Below are 15,928 nucleotides of genomic sequence, written 5' to 3' on the forward strand. Positions count from 1 at the left end.
TATACACATATACACATATACACATACGACGCTATAGTATTGACCAACTTAGCACAAATAGAAACGCGTTGTTCTGTACGTTGGAGTCGTTCGTAGCTTGATCGTGCTTGTCGGTATATTCATCATCGCAAGATTGTTCGCACGAATTGCCACCATTATCGAATTTGGATAGATAGTCTGATCAGAGAGGTAGATCGTTTTCGGACAAGTAAGACAAGATGTCAGCCATAATCCCTCTCACGACATCTTCCACACCTTCGTCTCATACTTCCCCAGCACCCAAAACACCTCAACCACTTCAACCGATCCCATTGACTGCTTCGTCAAGAGACGGCGAAGATATACAGATGATATCGAGGGAAATCACACCTTCATCTCCATCTGCCAGCGCAAGTGCAAGTGCGAGTGCGAGTTCACCTAGATCTGCATTAGGTTCTGGCACAGGATCGGGATCAGGTTCGATGACGCTGGTCGAGAATAGTCAGAATAATCCTGATGAGGTGATCATGGGAGGAAACGGTTATGATAATAATGGGAACGGAAAAGGTATTGGAGGTGACGTAGATAGATTCCTGAAGAAGATGGAGATGGAGAAGGTGAGTTCTTTTCTACAACATGTAATCTACATGATTTGCCAAACTGAATCTGATCGGTATTTTGATATAGAAAATGCAAGCACTTCAACAACGTCTAGAATTAGCTTCGATAAAAGCTACGCACGGATGGAAAGATATGTCCATCAAGGAAATTGAGACTGTGAGTTTACCCTTGGTATGATATCGACCATGGTCGGTACTGATCATCCTATGCTGTCCTCTCCAGAAATTACCTCCTCCTACAACCCAACGCAATCGACAACCATCTTTACTACCTGCCTCACCTATCGTCGGCTCGCCAAGTAGGACTTCGACGATCCCTTACGAGCCACCATCACCTTCTCGACCATGGCAATTGATTGATGTTTTATGGCAACCCTTACCACCACCTTCGCACGGGCGCTATCCACCTTCACCATCCAGTCCGAAGAAACGTTCGAGGACGGACGATCACGATGCATATACGAATAGTCGATTGAATGGATTGGGTCTACCTCCAAGTCCACACCGACAGAAACATCCCAATGGGAGTGTACATAGAAGAGCATCAAGTTCGATCGGCTCATCTTCGACTTCGGTCGGTCATAAGAATGGATTCACAAGTCCATCTTCACCATTACGATACAAGTTTGATGAAAATCCTAAATCGACTGGGATACCGAAGAAGAAAAGATCGTATTCACATTCAAATTCGAACTACATTAACAGGAAAGTTGTAGCTACCACTACAAGTCAAGATGTTGATGCTGCCAAGGCTTTAACTCATATGTTATCTTCAGGTGGATTATCGGATGATGGATTAGGAGACACGTCGACCGGATCTTCTTCGAAACTGGCAGCTCCATTTTTACTTTCTTCACATTCTTTACCTATTCCCGAAGCGTTCAAGAGAGATCGATCGAGCTCACCTACCATACCATCCGCTTCGCCATCGAAATTACCCACACCGAAGGGAGGGATAGGTAGGACGACAAGTATAAGTATAAATACGAAAACACCCAATTCACATACTCGACATAAAATACCGGACAGCGGAAGTTCGACAGGCACGACGACAGCACCTGGTACAGGTGGAAGAACGAGGGAAGAAGATAAGAATGCAGCAGAGTTGATGATGTTTCTCGCCCATTCACCATCACCTATGAAAACGGTACACTCGCAAGAAGATGATAGACCGAGTTTGGGTATGGCTGCTAGAGTTTTGTTCGCGGATGAAGAAGAACCTTCAAATGACAAGGAGGCTAGTAAAGGTGGTGCCAGTGGTGCTAGGAGTAGTAATTTGGTTTTGGCAGATCCCATCTTACCGGAAAAGTGAGGAATTGGTTTGACTGTTGATTTCATTTTGTTTCTGTATTTGTCATTCTGTTTGCTTATTGCTGTATGATTACACTCTTGGATTTTTCGATACCTCTTGCTCTTTTGATCGGAACTTTATCAATTATAATTCCTTCATCTTGTAGCATCCATGTATCATGTACTGAGTCAGAAATGGCGTTCCAATACCGTACACGAGCACTGCACTCTACAGTGCTTGTACGCCCGCTTGAACACTGACAAACAATATTTGCATGTGAATTTCTTCATCGAGTGTTGAACATGAATATGGTCATGAACATGAACATCGAATCGTTCGTTGCGGGTGGAGGTTGACCAGAACACCCAAAAAAAAAAAAAAACAAAATGTGTTTGTTTCTCTAAAATTCCATTCCATTTTGATCATATTTTACTGTTATCTATTTCGCAAGACCACAAAGGCACAACTGCAATTACATATATAATCACTCGAAAACAGACCGACCGAGTGAAACTGAACAGAACAAAGCTCTAGAGATCAATATCATCAACCTTTGATTGCCATCATCTCAAGTCGCACGCCCCTCCCTCAATATGGCTCAATCCCCATCTCAGCAAGATGACCTACTCGATACCCTCCTCCATTCTTACAGTACCGTCTCAGCATCGGGATCAGTCAAAGGTCCAGGTATAGGACCAGAGAAGAAGAAGGAATATGGGTATAAAGATTTCGAGGCTGTCCTGGAATCAACACCTATCTTTATGAAAGAGACACCGAAGGATGGAGAGACGAATGATGTCTTGGAGGCTCTTAGGACGTTGGTCTTTGAGGGTGAAGGTGATGGTGAGTACATTTGATCTCTATATCGTACGTGGTAGAATGATCATGGGGTCGAGAATCGAGAGCGGTATTGGGGAAAAGTGTATATCATTTATATTCATTAGCTACCCAAGTCTGTCTGGTCGGGTTGAGAGAAGGCCTAGCATCTTTGAGTTATATGACAATCACTGATATCATCCCCTATTCAATCCATATAGAAGTAGCTACCAATTTCAAGAATCACGGCAACGAGCTTCACCTTCAAAGATCCTATAGCGAAGCTGTCAAAGCCTATACCTCAGGACTGGATTCCAACCCTAAAGACCTAAAGTTGAAAATCACTTTATTGAACAATCGAGCTCAGAGTAATCTCTTATTGAAAAATCATAAATCCGTTTTGAGGGATGTAGGAACGATAATCGCTTTGTATACGACGGAAAGTTTGGAAAGTGATAAACCGTTGATCAAAGCTATGTATAGAGTTAGTAATAGTTTGATAGCTCTTGAAAGGTGGAAAGAAGCTTTGGATGTTATAACCAGAGCCAAAAAGGAAATTCAAGATGGGAAGACTACAGGAGAGGATATAACGTTGTGGGATGGATTAGAAGATAAAGTAATAAAAGGACAGAAAAGGGATGAAGATAGAATGAAAAGAGTAAGGAAAGAAAATGTTATCAAAGGATTAATGGAAAGAGCGATTAATCAAAGAGGGTTGATTAATGTGAAAACTTCAAACCCACCTGATAATTCCCCACCTGTCCATTTCGATCCGTCAGAATACCAAGATGGGGAGGATCAATGGGAAGAAAGTATATCAATTGATACTCCCCTTATATTCCCTGTATTCTTGTTATACCCCCAATATGGCCAATCAGATTTCATAACTTCTTTCCAGGAAAACACTTCTTTCCTAGATCAACTGAATGTCATGTTCCCCCAATCCCCTTCAAAAGTCGAAATACCCCCTGCGGAATGGGATGAAAAGAAAGAATATTACGTGGAAAACCTGGTTATATATGTGGAAACCAGTCAGAAGAGATTATTGAAAGTTGGTAAAGAGTTGACGTTGAGGGAGATTATACGGAAAGCTAAAAGAGATCAGAATGAGAAAGATGGAGTGGAGAAAGATGGAATAGTTTTGAAAGATGGTTTGATGAGTTTTGTGGTCTTGCCGAAAGGAGAAGTAGAGAAGAGGTGGATAGAAGAATTCAAGAAGAGTAGAGATGGTAAATAGTATCATGGCGATATGATCGTTTAATGACAAAACTCAGGTGGTACGGACTGTCTATTCAGACATAGACATCGTCTTCAGCCATATATATTGCATGTATATGTCATATAAGTAGTATTCGCTCTGTTTGAGTGTAACCAGACAAGACGCGTGGTCAAATCTTACGACTACCGCAAACGGTTTTCATGAGATATCCCCTTTCATGTCTATTCACACCTTCCAATCGTCTCGAAAGTACTCCGCTATGCAACTGATCTCTTATGACGACGATTCGAGTCCTTGCCAGCGCAAGACCACATCATGCTGATTTTTCCCCCGCCTATTTGTTCTTCTTCGTCTCCTTCTCCTTCTCACCGGACTTACCAACATCCTCTACCATACCCTCGTTGACCTGACCATACTCGTTGACACGAGAGTAGTCGACTCGGTAGATCCATCGCTGGTAAATTAAGATAAGGAAGACGACATCGTCTCTGCGATGCAAATACATATTATGAGCTCCTGTCTGCCGTTCCTTTCACAACATAACTCACCGGAAACAAGCCAGTCTATGTAACCAGGGCATTCTGATGCAGAACGCGAAGAAATCGTCGACGACGGTTGATACTATGGACTGGTCAGCTGATCGGGTTCATTTTGCGTGAAAAACAAGTCCAGCTCACAAGTCTTGTACATCATAGCTTTCATTCTACAGGTTGCATTAACACGGTCAGTACTGTACATCGTAAACATGGAGGTAGAATACTCACGGCATATGAGCGACACTCTTCAACTTGTAGTTGATGATCAATTGAGGAACAAGCTGGACGAAACCGAACATGTAAATAGCTTGAGCAAGCGTAGTCACGATGAAAGAGTACCATCCTCGATGAGTTCTGCGTAAAGGTGTCTTGTCAGCTAAAATGTTGACGCTAATACGGTATGATTCGTAGGATCGGTGGACATACAAGTAAAGTACTATGAAATCGAATTTGAATCAGCTAGACGTTCTACTTGAATCTCCAGCTGACTTACGAGAATAAACGGTATAACCTGCCAATAATGGGATAGCGCCGTAGGACACAAGTCGGAAAGCGAGAGCGTCATACTCTTGAGTTTTCTTTTCGTCTTCACTAAGTTCTCGTTTATCTGTAGCCGAAGCAATTAGCAATGATCCATGTGGAGAGGAGTTCCGGCATCATATCAACGCACCTTCGAATTGTACTGTGTAACCAAAGATTGACGTAGGGGCAGGTCTTATTCGGATGTTTGTGACTGATCAAAACAGAACCACTGTCAGCTCTAGCTTTCGATCCAATTCCGCGACAATCAGCTTACCTTTCGTAATTTTCCAAGCTTCAATGAGGAGACCACTAAATGATTGGGAAGAGATATCAGCTATCTAAGATGTGCTCGTAACAAACTAGCTGGATCAACTTACATTCCCTGTCCAAAGAGAATCATGAAAGAGGTTTCTTCTGAGCTGTCATGGAGATACAGTAAGATGACCAATTGGACGAAACAGTTTGTTAAAATGGTATTTAACGATACTCCCACTAAATCTTTATCCTTTTTCCTCCAATGGCTAACATCACTTGAGAACGCCAAGAATTCAAACAAGGTATGTAAGACAGTGACGATGGCAGTGGTGATTAACAACCATGGAGAGGTTTCTGTGAGAGTACGTTTGATCTCGTCGAATTCCATTCCGCCTCCTCCCTGCTGTTGAGCAGCTTGTTCGAACGACGCGGTCAAAGAGCTGAAAACGTTGAATTTCATAGCTGAGATAGCATGGTATGTGACATGTAGAGGTAAGGTCTTGGTAGTTTCGTTGATGGTGTATAAGGACTCTTTCATGATCCAGAAATCGTTGGGATAAATAGGTGGAGGATATACTTTCTTTGTAGGATCTTCCAAAGAAGATTGGATAGTATAAAATGGCTGAGCTACAGGTGAGAGTTGACCAAAGTTGATTTCGCCACCTGATGCGACGATAGTCAAAGTCAGGTTGTTGGACCAATGAGCGACGATGGGTGCTGGTCCAGATTGTTCAGTGGGATCTTCGAGATCTTCCTCGACTTCTTCCTTATTACCGATAAGCTTCTTCTCTTTCCTGATTCGTCTCTTGGGGAAGAATCGGGTGAGTTCTGTACGAAGATGAAGACTATCAGCATCAGAGGACGTTGTGTGGTATAGGGGAGAACTGATTGATAGGTAAATAGATACGCACGTTTCCTATATGCCGAGACGTTTCCTGGACCTTTACCTCCAGGTGTACCACCACCTTTCACAAGCACTACATCCATAAACCAGCTTCCATTGTGTGCCCATACACTTTCTGGAACATCCAGGATGAGATCCGCTTCTCTCTCATCTTTCCATTCTCCGTATGTGAGACCATCCCATTGAACGAGTGGATGATCCAGGTCGACATCTCGACCAGAAGGAGAGGTGGACGTGTACAACAGCATGGAGAGAGGTGTACCCAGATCCCAAGCTGGCGTAGCTAGTTGAGATCCTTGAGGTACAGCGACGGGAGTCGATGCCGTTCCGGCAGTGATTCCAGCTGGAGAAGGAACAGGAGGAGAAGGCGACTTGTTACCGCCCATGCCCATCTACAAAGTCTCCGTCAGTGTATGTTTTCATCACATGTACCGCGAAAGGCGTAGCTTACATATTGCATACCATACTTCATGGCTAGACAAGAGCAAATGGTGTCAGCTACATTATTATGTATTGAGGTCTGAGGTGATCACTCACCAGCTTGGACAGCGACAAACATTGCTACTGAGCGGACTACACCCCATATCTTATCGTTGTTACCTTGTTGCCTAGCTGGGTCAGCTGGCTGTGCGACAGGACCTCCTGCTGCTCTTCCTGACATGTTGTACGAGGATATCAGCTGTGATGAGGAGGGAGCAGAAGAAGAGAGATGGAAGAAGAAAAAGCAAAAGATAGGAAAGGGGTTATCAAGCGTCGGACCGGATATGTATGTATGGGCAGTTTGCAGTTTGGATCACGTCAAAGTGGGAACTCAGGCACACACCAAGGTCCACGTCGTTGATTTAGTGAATTGATCAGAAATTTCAGAAATACTCACAATCCTCGTTCATACATTCAAGCTTGACACGAGCTAAACACACCAAGCTAAACCCGCTCAACTTCGGGAGAAGTCAAGAGAGGAGTAGACAACTCAGCTCTGAGCAATTTCTCAGCAAAACCAAAAAAGCACAGCAAAAAGAGGAGCAGACCTCAGATACGTATTGGCCAGGTATGTCCAAGTCTGATGTATCGTGACTTGCTGCCCTGTATCTCGCGTACTGATGCCCCCTTGCTTCAATAGTAAGGCGACATGTCCGAGCCGGCTTCCTCACGGGCTGAGGAGAAGCCTGCATCGGTGACCCCGACGATTCCCAAGCAGATACGGTCCAGCTCATGGCTGCGTAACCTCTCAAGGTGGAATCTCGCAACCCTCCTACTTCTCTATATAACTTCTCTTCACATCATCGGTCTATACATCTTCACGAAAGGATTCCTCCTCACCCGACTTACCATTCCTCACGTATCACCTTCATATACACCCTCCTCCCCCGCGCCAATACCTGCAACGCACTCCAAAGCTGTGATATTGGTGATCGACGCCTTACGAACCGATTTCATCTCCCCTCATTATCCATCACCTAAATCACCTTATCATCATGGCATACTCACTTTACCTTCTGAATTATCAGCTTCTCAACCTGATCATTCACTCATATACAATGCCTTCTCTGACCCACCTACAGCCACTATGCAACGTATCAAGGGAATAACCACCGGTTCTTTACCTACTTTTATCGATATCAGTTCTAATTTCGCTTCTACCGCCATAGAAGAAGATTCCTTGATCACACAACTCTTGAATGCTAATAAGACAATAGGATTTATGGGTGATGATACTTGGGTGAACCTATTTCCAGACTCTTTCAACCTTTCTCATCCATACGATTCTTTCAATGTCGAAGATCTACATACTGTCGATGAAGGGGTGATCGAAAACATCTTCCCGTACCTTCAACCGGCCAATCAAAGCAGATGGGATGTCTTGATAGGTCATTTCTTAGGTGTAGATCATGTAGGACATAGAGTCGGACCTAATGTAGAAACGATGAAAACCAAATTAGATCAAATGGATAAAGTCTTACGTCAAATTGTCGATTCGTTAGATGATGATACGCTGTTAGTGCTGTTGGGAGATCACGGCATGGACGATAAAGGCAATCACGGGGGTGATTCGGAGCTGGAGACATCTTCTGCGATGTGGCTGTACTCGAAATCTAAACCTTTGAAGGGAAAACCAGTAGAAGAAAGTATAACCAACTCATGGCCATATTATACTTTCCCAAATTCGAAAGTGCCCCTCAGACACATCAACCAAATTGACTTGGTACCGACCTTATCGCTTCTTCTAGGTATACCGATACCATATAACAATCTGGGATCAATCATACCCGAGTGTTTCTCCAACGACTTATCGACGCTGGAAGCTGCATCCAGAGCTAATGCGGAGCAAATTGATCGTTATCTTAGTGCCTATGGTGACGAGTCTTTAAAGGCGGTGTTGCAAGGTCCATGGAGTAAAGCTAGAGCTACTTTGGACACTAATGATCCAAGCGAAGGCACTGTGCCAGAAATTGCGGATCATGCTTCGGCGGGTGTCGGTAAGGTAGCAGACTGGATAAGAAAGGGCAAAGCTGCTGCTGCTGAGGCATCAACTAAACCATCGGACCATCAGGCTCAACAGGATTCTATCAACCATCACCGACATTACTCTTTATTGGCTCTCCGACACCTCAGAGCATTATGGGCTCAATTCTCACTTCCACTCATCCTGATCGGTTCACTGATCTTAGGATTAAGTGTACTGACACTTACTGCGTTGTACGTAGGAGTGAGGAACAACAGTACCAACTGGGACATTTACGCTCGACTCGCTCTCGAAACGTCTTTTACCGCTGCAGCTGTCATCGGATCTATCGTTGGAACTTTAGCAGGTATATATACCGCTCAACCCTCAACAGCTATCAAAGCGTTCGTCGTCACCTCTGTTATCGTTTCCGAAATCGTTATCATCTTTCCTCTTTTCCTCCAATTCTCCCTTCCACAGACATTCTCTATCAATCGATATATCGGACCTTTCCTTCTCTTCGCTCATGCGATTTCCTTCGCTTCGAATTCATTCATAATGTGGGAAGACCGAATGGTCCTCTTCCTTCTCACTACCAATTCAATCATATACCTCCTCAAAGCCCTTTCAGCCCCTACAGCAGATATGCGAATCAAAATCATCGGTCTATCTCTCGCATACGCCATCATCGTCAGATTAGCAAGTACGATCACGGTCTGTAGGGAAGAACAACAACCGTATTGTCGAGTAACCTTCTATTCCGGTAATACACCTGTATCACCTCGTTGGGTCGTCCTAGCCATCATTCCACTGGCATTACAATTACCTCGAGCGATCGGTATAACCCTCAGTCGATCCAAATCCCTAGCTGGATCTGCACCCTTCTACCTAGGATACCTATGGAGAGGAATTTTAGTCCTCAATTCTACTTATTGGGTATTAGAATACCTAGAGTACAATTCCGACTCAATAGGATTAACTCAATCTGCAATTTCAGCAGCGGGGTTCCTGAAAATCTGGTTAGCCCGTATATCAATCGGTATCAACCTCGGTGCATTACCATACATATGGTTGATATCACCATTATGCATAACGGTGGAGAAGAAGATTGATCAGTCGACTGGTGAATCCCAAGTTAGCGTATTGGGATTTGCTAATTCCTACGGATCAACTTATATCCTATTTTACATTATTCCATTTACGTTGGTTCACTTGACCAATCAGCCAATGGGTCAATTAGTCTTATCTGCCTTGTTGGTGGGTCAATTGGTTTATCTGGAATTGGTAGATACAAGAAGAGACGCTGTCATCCTACAACAATCTTTCGCCACCAACAGCGGTGGAAGTACTAGTACTTCAGGACCGGGTAATTTTGATGGGATTGATAATTCATCTACGATTGTTCGACCATCATTCACCGATTTAGTTCCATTGGTATTAAGTGGGTTTATAGGTTTTTATTCAACGGGACATCAAGCTGTTTTATCTTCGATTCAGTGGAAATCCGCTTTCATAGGATTCAACACCGTCACTTATCCGATATCACCTTTGTTGGTAATCATAAATACTTGGGGACCATTTTTCCTTTCGGCAATGGCAATTCCTTTATTGGCTTTATGGAATATATCTCCTATCCCCTCGTCTTCCGCAGGAGGACAAGGAGCTAAACAACCGATCTTGACGCACGTCTTACAATTGATATTAGGTTTTTTAATTTATCATACCCTCATTACGTTCTCTAGTGCGATAACATCAGCATGGTTAAGAAGACATCTGATGGTATGGAAAGTATTCGCTCCTAGATTCATGTTGTCGGGTGTTACACTTTTGATAGTTGATTTAGGATGTTGGATTGCTCTGCTTATTGGTGTTAGAGTGACGAGTTGGAAGGTGAAAAGGACTTTTGGATGTGAGAGCATTTAGTAAAAAGTAACAAGTAGATATGAAAACATACACATAGATACATAAGCAAAATAAGGATTAAAATGCATCAATCAGCATATGTTAAATACATATAATTGAGAATCTATATACATACCAAGAATCGTCTGTTTACCTACTGCATGAAGTCATATATCACTCTCGTCATCTACTCCTGAATTGCATGAGCAAATATCGTGAAAAGAAACGGTGAATTGTGTTGTCATATACAATCAAATCCATATAACCAAATCTCCCTATCTTCCTCCTATGTTGCCACGATCATTAATATATTAAGCTTTTGTTCCTCATCTCGTTTTCATCCCATCCAATAATGATAATAATGTTTATTATGATATACACAATACCTAATACCTAATGTTTACCATGTTTCTTCTTCTTCTTTGACAATTTCTTGTCATCTTTCCCACCATGTGTACTAACCTTTCTCTCTCTTTGTTCTCCTTGTCCGACCAAAGGCGTATTCTCATCGGGTTCGTGGTCATTTTCGTTGTTTCCCGAGATAGGAGGTAATTCCTCTGAAGCGGGTGATCTCAATCCACTAGATGATCTGGTCAATCCCTGATCTGATATACGTCGGACAAACCCTTTGATCGAACTTAATCTCTTACGTCTCTTATCCGACTTATCTCCTCCTGACGTATCAGATTTAGAAGGCGAGGATCCCGTTGGTGCACCTTCACCTCCTCCGGTGGAAGATAAGGCAGAGGCGATGGATGGAGAAGCAGACATGGTAGACCATCTTTTTGTGTTGGCGGGTTTACCAGATGCAGAAGAAGGGAATGGAACGGATGCAGGTTTGGGTGATTCAGTGGGGAATGCTTTGACGGGCGAGGAAGATCCTTCGGTAGATTTTCGAGATGGCGAATTGAGCGACAAAGATACTGAACCTTCTTTCTTAGGTGATGCAGAAGGAGATGATGGGAAGGGTACAGAGGGGACTGGCGTTGAGGTAGTATCGGGAGTAGTCTCAGTTTCCTCAGCGGGTTTGGGAGTTTCGCTAAAGCCATCCTCTACTTCCTCGGGTCGGGCGGCAGCGATGGGATCTTGGACTTCAACGACGGAGGCAGGTCCAGTAGCAGCGCTAGTCGGCTCAGCTGCGTCTGGGGTCGATTCTCGCACGTCTTTGCCCTCTTCGATATCATGTGGCCTAGAGGGAGGCTCAGGAGCAATGATCACATTTGCATCGCCAGAATCTTCGGGTGATGGCGATTTAACAGCATCAGCGAAAGATGCATTTTCTGGATTATCGATGATGGGTGGTGGCACATCGACAGCAAATCCAGATCCCTCAGTAGTTTGGTCCTTAGCCTTGTCGTCGAGATCGATCAACGCGGGGGCGTCTCCTTTGGTCTGAGCAATAGCCGTAGTAGATGATGAGGGTTGCTCAGAAGTTGGATCTTCCGCTCCGTTATCAGGCTTATCATCATCATCTTTGCCTTTCTTGGTATCGAATTTTTCAGCAGGATGAGCATGAGCGTATCGTAAATCATCCGCAGTCGGAAGAGTGTTGGCCACTTTTTCGAGGTCTTCGTCGTCGAGTAATTCAGCTTCGGTATAGATCTGTCGTTTCCACCTGAACACATGACAAGGCTCATTTCATTCAGCACCCGAATCTGCTCGTGGATCCTATTGTCAACTCACATTCTAGCAAAAATACCATCCTTTTTAGTGATTAATTCCTGATAGGTACCGATTTCAATCATCTGCCCTTCTTTCATCACAGCGATCTTATCAGAATTGATGATGGTGGATAATCTATGAGCGATTGAAAGTGAACTTTTCCCTTTCGACTGTAGACATCACGATGTGAATTTAGCTCGGATTTTTTGGTTTGGCTTGGCTACTTTGAACTTACCAAAACGGTTAAAGACTTTTGGATCTCTCTTTCAGTCTCTGTATCAAGTGCTGAAGTAGCTTCGTCGAGGACCTGCACACGTATACGCAACACACTTAACTTAGCCCTAGATATTCCACACTCGATAATGAGTGCTGACGAATCACTCACCAAAATCGCAGGATTCTTCAAAAACATCCTCGCCAGACTGACTCTCTGTTTCTCACCACCTGACAATCTCTTGCCCCGTTCTCCTACAATGGTATCATATCCTTCATCAAAGGTCATAATCTTGTCATGGATCCTACCTCTTATCGCAGCAGCAATAACCTCTTCATCCGAGGCACCCGGTTTCCCATACGCGATGTTAGCTCCTATCGTATCATTCCATAACACGGAATCTTGAGGTACGATTCCAATGACATTTCTCAATGACGCTTGTGAGACTTTTGAGATGTCTTGTCCATCAATGAGTATCCTTCCTGAACTAACCTCGTAAAATCTATAAATCAATTTTAAGATTGTTGATTTACCTGATCCAGTTTCTCCTACCAATGCCATCGATTCGCCTTTACCCAATTTGAAGGAGACGTTCTTCAACGCAGTGACTTTATCATCGTAGCTGAAGGTGACATCGTCAAATTCGATCGTACCATCCGTGATAATTAAGTCTTTCGCATCGGGCAAATCTTTGATCTCAGTTTGTTCAGCTAACAATTTCAACATCTTCTCGGAATCGGTGATGTTGGTATTGATAGATCGGTATAGACTCGAAAGTTGATTCAGAGGTGTGGTGAAAGCACCGTAGTATTGGATAAAGATGACAAACAACGCAGCATCACCTATACCTCTCATGATATTCCATGCGAGTAGGATAGCTCCCGAGGCGAATCCCAAAGTAAGAAGTAGAGATTGGATGGCATAGACAGCTTGGAAGCCCATATCCCATTTCCATTCTACTTTTTGCAAATCCCCAACGGCGTTGGTGAATCTTTCTACCTCTCTAGGTTCTCCAGTGAAATATTTGACACTTTCCCAATTAGTTAGAACATCCGATACGACTCCTCGCTGTTGAACGTCCTTATCGATGTATTCTTGTCGAATGTATTTTCGGAATTTGGTAGAGTAGTATGTGAAGCACAGGTAAGGTATCATGAAGAGTAAGACGGTGAAAGTGATGATTGGTCCGAATAAGTATTGAAATACCGAAAATCCAATAGCGATATCTGCAAAAGTTGGTATGACACTGAATAAGATTGTTCTGAATAAATTGTTGACCGCCGAACCTCTTTCGATGATCCTCATCACTTCACCGGTATTCCTCTTGGTGTGATAGGCCAGAGAGAGCTCTAAAATATGGTTGAAGCAGAGCATCTGCATTTCTCTATCTGTATACTGCACGATGGGTAACCAGAACGCTTGTTGAATAGCACCAAGGGTGCCACTCGCGTTCAACAACCTTATGACCAAGTAGATTCCGAGCCATTTCCAGATATCGTGTTGATTCCTCTCGGTTAACGCTCTAATCAACAATCCCATTGAGATAGGTGACAAGGGAGTCAGTATTCGATCGACGATGATCATAACACCGGTCATAGCAGCGAAAAATTGAAGTTTGATACTTGTTGCTGGCCACAATTTGGGGACGAGGGGTCTGAACTTGAGCCACGCTTCTCTCAGAGACAATTCTTCCTTTTTTTCATCTTTCTTTTTCACGCCGAGCTGTTTGGTGATCTTGATCTTTTTGGCTGCAGCGATTTTTGCTGCTAGTGCGGCGGTGTTATCGTTTGGATTGATTGTGTTCTCACCTGCACCTGGTACGGGCGTTGTAGGTGCTCCAGTGGTGCTCGTAGTGGTTTTAGTAGGATCTTGAGAATCGTCATCGAAAGTCCCATACTCGGTTGAAGCGGAGTCGACACGTCCGTCGACAGCTGATTCGCCGAGCAGCCCAGTACGTTCATCGGCTGGCTCGTATGACACTCTCGGAGAGAGCAATGCGACGATCAGAATGGGTAAAACGAGCAATCGAGATGATGAAGGTACAAGGGAGAGGACGGTGAAGATCTTATCGTATCCGTCTGCACAGATTATCATCACATCAGCTGAGTGATTCGATCAACGATTGATATTCGAAATAGAGCTGACTCACGAGTATGTAATTCTCTCAAAACCAATCCAACAAGATTAGGTATTTCCAATGCAAAAGCTAGAGTGGCGAGAGTAACCAAACTTTGAGACTGCCATTTTTCTCTCCACCAAACGCCCGCCAGTGCTAGACCGTAGACAATCAATTGACCAAGAGTGTAGATCACTTCTCCAGCCAACTTTCCACCTCTGAGATAATCGGGGATATTGATGGGTTGATCACCATTCCTTATTCTCTCTGTGACCAGATCAGAAGCCAGGATAGCTATATCACCAAAAGCCAGCAAAGATAATAAGAGCAAACAGGTTGATATGGTTGGTTTACGCGGGGTGATCCGCTGGACGGTTATGGGTCGTACACCAGGTATAGGATCGATAGGTTTTGGTTTGGGTAAGAGGACGAATATTAAAGGTACGAAGAGGATGACGGGGATGATATAGTGGAGAGGGGTGAGAAAAGGAGCTGTTGAGGTCATCTTGTGGTGTTCCACTCGTGAAAGGTGGATAAAGAGGAAGATTGGCCTAGATATCCTCAGCCTAAGATAATTTATCTCGTCAGCTTTCAAAGATTGAATTGGCTGATGAAGGATATAGAAAAGGAGTAAAAGATCAAGTTGTCCAATTTTAACTCACAAGGGGGTCAAAGACTTGATTCTGAATCGTTCGTTATGACCCAAGTAACACCGATAGACAGTGGTCAATGCTCCAACGGGACCTAGCGAGATAGTGTGGTATCAAAATTCACTTTTTCTTATTCATTGAGCTTGAGCGTCTTCAAAATGGACAAGTTTGGAAGATGTTATTGGCCAAGGTGAACAAAATTAGCTAAGACCACCAGTGTCTGAGCTGAGTTTGAAGCTGGGTAGTTGGTAGATTGGATCCGGGTGATAAGGTAGCCTGTAATTATGCCCAATAATACAACATGAGAGTCGATGAAAGGAGGTATTGTCGTGTTGTGGATCCAATCCAATCCAATCCGATCACGATGACCTCACTTGATCGCACCTGATGAGCACGTTTACAGCGTGTCAACACTAGCTGTGGATCGTTGTTTGTTGAAGGTCTATTGTCGATCTCCTCTGACAACGAGGTAACAAAGTGTAAAGTCAGACACTAAGACAAGCGCTAAATTTGATCTGTTCATCATGATCCATGCTTGAAATGATAATTTACATGGCACATGCGCGTCACTTCTCACCATCACCGTGCGGGGCCACAATCCACAGACTGTGACAGGTTACAAGATGATTTTCATTTGCATTCCCATAAACATCACTATCATTTTCATACTATGGTTAAACGCCATCAAGATCAATATCATCAGAAGACAAAGTAAATTATCAAATTGGATCTCAAGTTTAAGACGGAAAGAGAATGGATCAAATGAAATGAAATTAGACATCCACCTTCTTCCCATGAC

The 15,928-nt window shown here is 43.6% G+C and overlaps 5 protein-coding genes across 5 annotated transcripts; 3 read left to right on the plus strand and 2 right to left on the minus strand.

Annotated features, from left to right (window-relative positions):
* Positions 1 to 218: 218 nt before the first annotated feature.
* On the plus strand, positions 219 to 1,911 carry I203_101173 (uncharacterized protein; the record flags this gene model as incomplete). Its single annotated transcript, XM_019146126.1, has 3 exons — positions 219 to 596; positions 667 to 756; positions 823 to 1,911. The coding sequence occupies 3 exons, from the start codon at positions 219 to 221 to the stop codon at positions 1,909 to 1,911; spliced, it is 1,557 nt and encodes a 518-aa protein (XP_019004685.1).
* A 572-nt stretch (positions 1,912 to 2,483) lies between these two features.
* On the plus strand, positions 2,484 to 3,943 carry I203_101174 (uncharacterized protein; the record flags this gene model as incomplete). The annotated part of the gene is made up of 2 exons (XM_019146127.1): positions 2,484 to 2,733; positions 2,928 to 3,943. 2 exons carry the CDS (start codon positions 2,484 to 2,486, stop codon positions 3,941 to 3,943), a joined length of 1,266 nt encoding a protein of 421 aa, XP_019004686.1.
* A 316-nt stretch (positions 3,944 to 4,259) lies between these two features.
* On the minus strand, positions 4,260 to 6,803 carry I203_101175 (uncharacterized protein; the record flags this gene model as incomplete). Its single annotated transcript, XM_019146128.1, has 11 exons — positions 4,260 to 4,413; positions 4,474 to 4,546; positions 4,603 to 4,628; positions 4,690 to 4,837; positions 4,955 to 5,068; positions 5,132 to 5,194; positions 5,258 to 5,292; positions 5,361 to 6,066; positions 6,150 to 6,534; positions 6,594 to 6,616; positions 6,680 to 6,803. The coding sequence occupies 11 exons, from the start codon at positions 6,801 to 6,803 to the stop codon at positions 4,260 to 4,262; spliced, it is 1,851 nt and encodes a 616-aa protein (XP_019004687.1).
* A 468-nt stretch (positions 6,804 to 7,271) lies between these two features.
* On the plus strand, positions 7,272 to 10,508 carry I203_101176 (uncharacterized protein; the record flags this gene model as incomplete). Its single annotated transcript, XM_019146129.1, has 1 exon — positions 7,272 to 10,508. The coding sequence occupies one exon, from the start codon at positions 7,272 to 7,274 to the stop codon at positions 10,506 to 10,508; it is 3,237 nt and encodes a 1,078-aa protein (XP_019004688.1).
* A 372-nt stretch (positions 10,509 to 10,880) lies between these two features.
* I203_101177 (uncharacterized protein) lies at positions 10,881 to 14,984 on the minus strand (the record flags this gene model as incomplete). Its single annotated transcript, XM_019146130.1, has 5 exons — positions 10,881 to 12,102; positions 12,171 to 12,319; positions 12,385 to 12,456; positions 12,535 to 14,441; positions 14,513 to 14,984. The coding sequence occupies 5 exons, from the start codon at positions 14,982 to 14,984 to the stop codon at positions 10,881 to 10,883; spliced, it is 3,822 nt and encodes a 1,273-aa protein (XP_019004689.1).
* Positions 14,985 to 15,928: the final 944 nt, after the last annotated feature.

This window comes from Kwoniella mangroviensis (genome assembly GCF_000507465.2).
Source record: "Kwoniella mangroviensis CBS 8507 chromosome 1 map unlocalized Ctg01, whole genome shotgun sequence".
NCBI classification, from domain to species: domain Eukaryota; kingdom Fungi; phylum Basidiomycota; class Tremellomycetes; order Tremellales; family Cryptococcaceae; genus Kwoniella; species Kwoniella mangrovensis.